Source organism: Haliotis rubra, unplaced genomic scaffold (genome assembly GCF_003918875.1).
Source record: "Haliotis rubra isolate DU_JTF1 unplaced genomic scaffold, ASM391887v1 Scf1005, whole genome shotgun sequence".
In the NCBI taxonomy this organism is placed as follows: Eukaryota; Metazoa; Mollusca; class Gastropoda; order Lepetellida; family Haliotidae; genus Haliotis; species Haliotis rubra.
Window position 1 is genome coordinate 228,587 of NW_025764899.1, and position 8,299 is coordinate 236,885.

Genomic DNA, 8,299 nt, shown 5'->3' on the forward strand with positions numbered 1-8,299 from the left:
TTTCCAACACTGTCTATTTTACACATTCATTTTGTCTGGTAACCATTGATGTCTCATCAGACTCGTGGTGTGGCCTAAGCGGGTATGTTTCCAACACTGTCTATTTAACACATTCATTTTGTCTGGTAACCATTGGTGTCTCATCAGACTCGTGGTGTGACCTAAGCGGGTCTGTTTCCAACACTGTCTATTTTACACATTCATTTTGTCTGGTAACCATTGGTGTCTCATCAGACTCGTGGTGTGGCCTAAGCGGGTCTGTTTCCAACACTGTCTATTTTACACATTCATTTTGTCTGGTAACCATTGGTGTCTCATCAGACTCGTGGTGTGACCTAAGCGGGTCTGTTTCCAACACTGTCTATTTTACACATTCATTTTGTCTGGTAACCATTGGTGTCTCATCAGACTCGTGGTGTGACCTAAGCGGGTATGTTTCCAACACTGTCTATTTTACACATTCATTTTGTCTGGTAACCATTGGTGTCTCATCAGACTCGTGGTGTGGCCTAAGCGGGTCTGTTTCCATCATTTGCCTGTTGCGATCATTCGTCCCAGTCACATGACCTCTCTGTAACATCCGCCGGAAGTTGTAGTATCGAAGCACTGGCTGCACAGTAAAGTAGCCAATGGCGGAGCCGAGAATCACACATACGAATATCCATACATTGAAAGACATCACAGCTAACATCAGGAGATAGCTCACAACGACTCGCACAACATAGAGACACGTGAGGCACACATGGAGGTTCCGTCGCTGTCGCTGTGTGGAGCTGAAATGGAAGACATAACGTTAACAGCGGGGTATAAAGTCCGTTGTCAGAATATAATAATACAAATGGTTATTTCACTATTATAAGGGAATATAGATGTGTAAGAGTAAATATTATTCTAACCTGAAGGACACTGTCAGTTCCTGGTAGAAGAAATAGCCACTGATGACCTCGAAGAACACAGTGACAACGGCAGACACCAGTGACACTGCTACCAGGGCTGGACCACACAGACGCAAGTATGATCAGACAAAGACATTTGCTGATATTTGTTTGTTTTACGCGCAAGTCAGCAATATTCCAACTTTATCAAAACTGCCTGTAACTGATAATTATTGAGTCTGGACCAAGCAAATCAGTGGCAGATTCCTCTCACGACGGACATCAACTACGGGCAACAAAATATTCGACAATGAATTGAGCACATACTGATTGTGTTTGTATCGACACTGCAGTAAACTATATCACTCATTTTTTATCTTAATTTCTTTCCTATTAAAACCAATCACAGTGGTTTTCAGGCAGATCATATGGCGCTCTTTAAATGATTACTTGACATATTGCACTTATAGGTATTAATTGCTGTCAAACATCAACCATGATTTATGAAGACGACCTGTATCCGCCTTTAGGACTCTCAACACACACTACAGAGGAGGCCTCGCTACTAGACTTGCCTCCCTTGTGTTCCGTAGGGTGAAATTACAAAGATGTTTCCAAGTTTTCTCGATGTTTCATATTAAGCTACAGCTGTTAACCGTCCGAGGTTGTTTCTAGATTTAGGTAACACAAATCATTGACAAATCTATATTTGAGACATTGTGATGTAAATGTATTAAATAAAACAGTGATTGAAATGAAACCTGTGTTTGTCTTGCTGTGACTGATGAATCTTACATACCCTGTACGGAGTCTGGATCCCATGTCTGACCGAAGAAAGGCAGGGTTGTGGAGCCAGCGAGATACATCTGAAATACATGGAGTAATGTGAAGTATGCTCTACGAAAGCCTCTAACGCTCTGCTTGAATATTATGCAATCGCAAAAGACTCAACTCTTATTCTCACAACCCCTGATTTCACCACTCTGTAATCACTATCCGACACGTTAAACTTCAGGGAAGACCTCATTATGATCACGAGGCATTTGGCACTCGGAGTGAGTACTCTTACATCCATGTCTTAGAAGTTTCAGGAAAAACTGATTTGTCTAAAAAGGCAAAGATCTTCTGAATATAACTGGGAAAACTATACAGGAACAGAATATTTGAAAGAGCGCCAAACGACTGAAAGTTGTTAAATTAGGGTTTTATGGTAGACATTTAGAGGACACTTCAGGACTTCCGTTATCAGGGGCCAAAGTGACATCTTTAACTTACCTTATTACGTTCCCGTATGTTTTCGTATATATACTTGCCTTCCTCTGTGACGGGTGCCACCGGGGGAGCAGAATACGCTCACCTTTCCCAGAAACCACTGTTTGAAAGTAATTCATAAACCCATGCTCGTGGCATAGCAGTTATTCTTTAGTGGACTCAGTGGACTAAATATAACGGAAATATCATCATCTCATGTTTGAGAGAGAATGTGTGTCCATGTTCCTAGTATTTGGTGTACGTCGCGCTACAACAGAAGTACTGATAAGAGAGACGTCAAATCAAATCTCCACCCTACTATCTAACCTCACCTTGTGATGAGTGATGTGGTCGTGTGATCTAGCATCGTTATGAGTTAGATCATCGACTAAGTGAATGTCTGTGACCATTCACCCGTGGACGTCACGACAACGCTGTGCGGATGCTGCTTTGGTGGCTGTGATCTGAAGGGCGAAATGTGGCGCAGTTGAACAATCGGAGAAACTTTGTCGATTTACTACAATAAATATTGAAAAGATCTGAATCAAGTCTTCCCTAGCCATAGCTACCGTACCAATTATCTCCGCCATGGCGATGCCACTAAAATTAGAGATGATGAAGTCAGAGGCTTTCGATCCCAATGTGCTAAAACTTGTGTCGCACCAGATACGTTTCTCAGAATGTTTTTCATTCCCTTGTAAGATGTAACATGTCATCGTATCCCAGTTACGTAGATTGATGCTCACGATGTCAGTCACTGGATTGTCTGGTCTAGACTCGATTATTTACAGACCACCGTCATATAGCTGGAAGAGTGCGGCGTTAAACGGCAAGCGAACAAAATATCTTGGACTACACTTTCTTCCTTTAAGAGATACACACTGTATTGTCTATTTGACGTGTTGTTATCATAAGTAATTCTATCATGTATCTTATCAACTTTTACTTTACGGGTCATCTGTAGAGCGTCATCGGGTCTCGATGCTGTGGATCGTTTCTTACAGTCACTGTTCTGTTTGTTCCAGTCTGGGTTATTTACAGGCCGCAGTGATATAGCTGAACTATTGATGACTGCGGCATTATACAATATTCACTCACTCTGATACACGAACATGAATAAGCTGGTATAGACTAACACTAAGTCCCTGAATCTATATAATTTTGAATAGTAACAATTAACCCATTTAGACTGAAAAGGAGCCCCAGGGACACCATAGATTCCAGACTAGTCTGCCTCACAGTCCCTGAACCAAATTACTTTCCCTACTGCCAAGCCCTCTCTGCAGTGCTAAAGCCCTAGATAAAGCAAGTCTAGATTTCCTCAGGTTCTGGACTCCCTGGGGCTCCTTTTCAATTTAAATGGGCTTGTTTGTTACTATCAAAATTATATATATTCAGAGACTAAGCATTAGTCTAATTCCAGACCACTGGTGAGGATGTTGGTCCGTCCAGCCATGGCAGTTAGATATGATTACTTTGTAACCCGACCCCCAAAGTGTGTTAGTTTTCTTGCAGATGTTAACGGACCCTGAACCTGGGGAAATCTGGACTGGCTACATTTTGGGCTTTAGCATTACAGGGAGGGCTAGGCAGTGGGTAAAATATGGTTCAGGGACTGTGATACAGACTAAAGCAGGTGGGATCATGTACGTGTGGACCACACCGTATGACGTTCTACAGTATATCTTCCAGTCTGTGTTGTAGGTGTTGTAGAAGAGTATAGCAACAAACGGTATTCGTGGGAGGGTCTGTACAACCCGCCAATATCATCCATTACACTTACGAGAAGTCTTGGACCATCAGCCTTACCTTCCTGTAATGAATCCCTAGTCTACCCCGTATCCGTGTCGGCTGAGCCTATTGTTCAGTATGATAAGGACGACCGTGAGAAACTCCATACTGATGCCAGACAGGGTTGTCTGTGGAGACCTCTGACCCACCTAGTGTGACCTCGACGTGGGATTATCTCTCAACACAAGTACAGCACTTCCCCAGCGACTGTGGGTTCAACTGTTGCTCAACCTACGTCCAATGTGACAGCCACATATCAGTATTGTTGTCAGCAATCACATTCCGATGAACATGTCTCTCTGTTTATACGTCTTGGATCGGCTAGCACAAAGCGACGCCGATTGTAAGCTTACATTTGCCAAAAACACGCAAAACAATACACTTAAAGATCCGGGTTGGAATTCGTCTTCAGCTCCCATGCCATACCATACCATACCATATACCATACCATATACCATACCATACCATATACCATACCATACCATACCATACCATACCATACCATACCATACCATACCATACCATACCACACCAACAGAATTGTATCTGCGAGAACATTTTTACGAAGTCTACGCCAGAACATCGACGTCGACGACCCCGGTAGAGCAGACAATACTTGCGATGGGAAGCAGGTGAGTGGAGAAGAGTTCTCTTCACCGAGAGTTACGGTGCGGTAGGGTAGCCTAGTTATTAAAGCGTTTGCTCATCACGCTGAAGACCCGGGTTCGATTCCCCACATGGGCACATTGTGTGAAGCCCATTTCTGGTGTCCTCCGCCGTGATATTGCTGAAAATATTGCTAAAAGCGGCGTAAAACCTACCACACTCACTCACCGACGAGTTACGTTACCCTGGCCAACAAAATCCCCTGATTTGATACCCATTAACACGCCGGGAATGAAATGGATCAACGTTTACGACGTCATCCGAATCCTCTAACAACGCTGCAGGAACTCCGCCAAATCATTCTATGGATATTGAGTGATCTTTCCGAGGACTTTCGTGACCTCTAGGTGGACACACTCGCAGCTGACCTTGTGAACTTGCATTTGCATCTGTCAGGTGCTTTTCTTACTTTCCACGTAATAACATTTTATTCATGGGAACAGTTTAACTGGTTCAGTTCGTTTTCGTGTGTCACATTTTGCCTATATGTATTTGAGGTGTGGCAATTGATATGGCTTTTCTCTGTTATAAATTCTATGTTATATTATTATGAGCGCATGCCTTGATATTGCTATCTATCCGACGTTCTGACCAGATCATCAACAACGGACAATGACACGACCTTGGGTCACTGTTCTATACACTGAGTGGAAGATGTTCACGATAAACTAGAAATACTCTGTGTCATGTCAGTCTTACATATGAACGATAGACGTACAGTCTACTGTGTTATCTACTCCATCAGCTTCTGTTTAGATACTCACACAACAAATTAATTATTTGTTGCTCTTTTCCTCACTGACTGACGTATTTGCCTGATAATAAACGTGTCACGTGCCGTCACATAAGGAACTACTCACTGGATCTAACATCGCCTGAGCAATATTTCGGCTCTGAAAAGCCAGAGGTGATGCTTTAGCTTCAGGGATTCGCTCGAGTCGAGACCTTGGGTCGCCTCACAGACCAATGCATAAATAAAGATGAATTTTATCCTGCGATCCTGGCACGACGAGGGGAGGCTACTACGCACATCGAACTGCAGCGCATTAGACGAGTGGAAGAAAAACATGCCAAGGACTACCGTAAGGATCAGCATGGGCTAACAAGTAGTATTGAGAGTCTGGCACCTGTTTCACCAAACATCAAGCAATGTGTTGGCGGTGACACCAGAAAGAGGCTCTGTGCCGCTTGTGGTGCATTAGTGTCTTCAGGATGATGAGGGAAAGGATTTTACTCACCGAACTGCCAAAATCAAAATGATCTAACATTTTATTAGTTCATATCATCCATATTCCATCAGGTTATAAAATGCATTATAAAATGCAAGAAATTATTTGTTCTAATTCATAAATCGTGACCCATGCACTTAGATTAGAAATACATCTGAAGCAATTAACCATTGGTTGTGGCCTAGGTATAAACATCCATAACATCCGCTTAAAGACAGATCATATACTGTAATAAAGAACACATACGGATCTGTCGCCATGACGGTTCAAATTACCCAATACGTCAACCCAGGACAACGTGATCTAAGGTATCTATGGTAATATTGTTGTGTCAGACCTGTCAATCAAGACAAAGCATGTTTATGGCCACGTGTTCCCCGTTTACTGTTCGGCCTTCCCATGGCTGTAAGTCCTCCCGTCTTCGATAAATTCTTCAAACCCTCGTCGCCACGGTGTTGTATATGGTCACAATGTGCACCAGAACCAAGTGTATCTAATTTCCGGTGTGTCCTACGTTTTGTATTACATTTTCCTCTGGTGGTGACTTCGCGTGAACACCTGGCGGGCCAATACCCTTGGTGCAAGTTACGGTGGCAAATAAAGAGAAGTAACAACAACCACACCACAGTCAAACATCGTGGTGGATGTTCCCAATATGTCAGTATCGTATTCTGTCACCGACCACACCACAGTCAAACATCGTGGTGGACGTTCCCCATATGTCAGTACCGTATTCTGTCACCGACCACACCACAGTCAAACATCGTGGTGGACGTTCCCTATATGCCAGTACCGTATTCTGTCACCGACCACACCACAGTCAAACATCGTGGTGGACGTTCCTCATATGTCAGTACCGTATTCTGTCACCGACCACACCACAGTCAAACATCGTGGTGGACGTTCCCTATATGCCAGTACCGTATTCTGTCACCGACCACACCACAGTCAAACATCGTGGTGGACGTTCCCATATGCCAGTACCGTATTTTGTCACCGACCACACCCAGTCAAACATCGTGGTGGATTCATATGCCAGTCACCGACCCACCACAGTCAAACATCGTGGTGGACGTTACCTACATGCCTGTATCGTATTCTGTCACCGACCACACCACAGTCAAACATCGTGGTGGACGTTCCCTACATGCCCAGTACCGTATTCTGTCACCGACCACACCACAGTCAAACATCGTGGTGGACGTTCCTATATGCCAGTACCGTATTCTGTCACCGACCACTCCACAGTCAAACATCGTGGTGGACGTTCCCTACATGCCAGTACCGTATTCTGTCACCGACCACACCACAGTCAAACATCGTGGTGGACGTTCCCTACATGCCAGTACCGTATTCTGTCACCGACCACACCAGTACAGTACACAAAGCTGCGTGAATGTATCGTATTCCTCTAAGAAATCGTGTATGTTTCCAAGAGTTCTGCTGACTAAGCACGTTGCACTCGAGCCGTCTGATTATGACCCATGCATGCTGAGATTATTATTAACATCCTTCAATCCACTACCACGAGGTTTGGGACACCACATTCAAAAGTACACATACAATCCGTTCGGGTTGGAATGGCGCTCCTAAAATGAATCACATTTCATTCAGATTCATTAACAGATACAGGGTTCCACCGACAGCATCTGTTACGATCTGCAACACTGTGTCACTGACGTATGCTAAAATGCCAGCTGTTGACTTGTTGATGACACCTCCAAGTGATACGTTGTTTATAGCAGAAATTAGATACATTTGTTATAGGAATACGTGACAACAAACATGGTTGTTATATACCGCATTTGACATCAAAACATGGCTTCTTTCCTCGTGTCTGTGGAAATTGTATAATCTAATATTTAGATGAACTACGTGTGCTGCTGTGAATGTATTGCAAGTTACGTATTACGAACAATTTTGCAATACGTCACAATGTAAGCGACGTCACGATGTATGTCCGTTGTCATCGCCTCGTTCAGCCTCCTACTGTAAACTACTCCATTGCATCCCGTTTCTTGGTTTGCAGTTGCTTCACGCAGCTAACGTCACTGGTGGAAACATTACGTTTATGTTTTCTGGCGTCTCAATTCGACTTACAAGTTTTCCACGACACGGTAACGTTCGCAATGTTTACATTCCCACAATGCAATCGTGGAATGTCGCTTGACTACTCAGCTTCATCTGGATGTACTGATCTAAACTTACGTTGGTAGAAGAAATGCCACGTTCATATTGCCCCATATGGTTTACGTTAATCACAGATGTAATTAAAATAATTTAGAGAAGATATTTAAACCGAACGTAAACCGTCATCAAACTGTTTTTCAATTTTCTTCTGATAACGTTCGTCTTAACGTAGGGGGCAGACACATCAATAGAACAGCGCGCCAGTTAGCCCTGTGCGAGTATTCTTAATTATCCTTAGAAAGTATTAAATTGGCATCTTAGAAAAGAAATACAGTTCGCTCTACCACCATGTATAGT

The 8,299-nt window shown here is 43.4% G+C and overlaps 1 protein-coding gene across 1 annotated transcript; it reads right to left on the reverse strand.

Moving 5' to 3' along the window:
• Window positions 1-433: 433 nt before the first annotated feature.
• On the reverse strand, window positions 434-4,137 carry LOC124267606 (copper transporter 3-like). Its single transcript, XM_046702574.1, has 5 exons — window positions 3,936-4,137; window positions 2,459-2,590; window positions 1,675-1,741; window positions 897-993; window positions 434-773 (listed from the first exon to the last, which is right to left on the reverse strand). Exons 2-5 carry the CDS (start codon window positions 2,534-2,536, stop codon window positions 449-451), a joined length of 567 nt encoding a protein of 188 aa, XP_046558530.1. The 5' UTR covers window positions 2,537-2,590; window positions 3,936-4,137; the 3' UTR covers window positions 434-448.
• Window positions 4,138-8,299: the final 4,162 nt, after the last annotated feature.

What these genes read in the sequence shown, in the direction of transcription:
- LOC124267606 (XM_046702574.1), bottom strand. Translation starts at nt 2,536, where the DNA reads ATGGTCACAGACATTCACTTAGTCGATGATCTAACTCATAACGATGCT. An exon ending in ACCACATCACTCATCACAAG is followed by an intron (nt 1,742 to 2,458) that starts GTGAGGTTAGAT and finishes CATGTATTTCAG; the next exon opens with ATGTATCTCGCTGGCTCCAC. An exon ending in GGATCCAGACTCCGTACAGG is followed by an intron (nt 994 to 1,674) that starts GTATGTAAGATT and finishes TGTGTGGTCCAG; the next exon opens with CCCTGGTAGCAGTGTCACTG.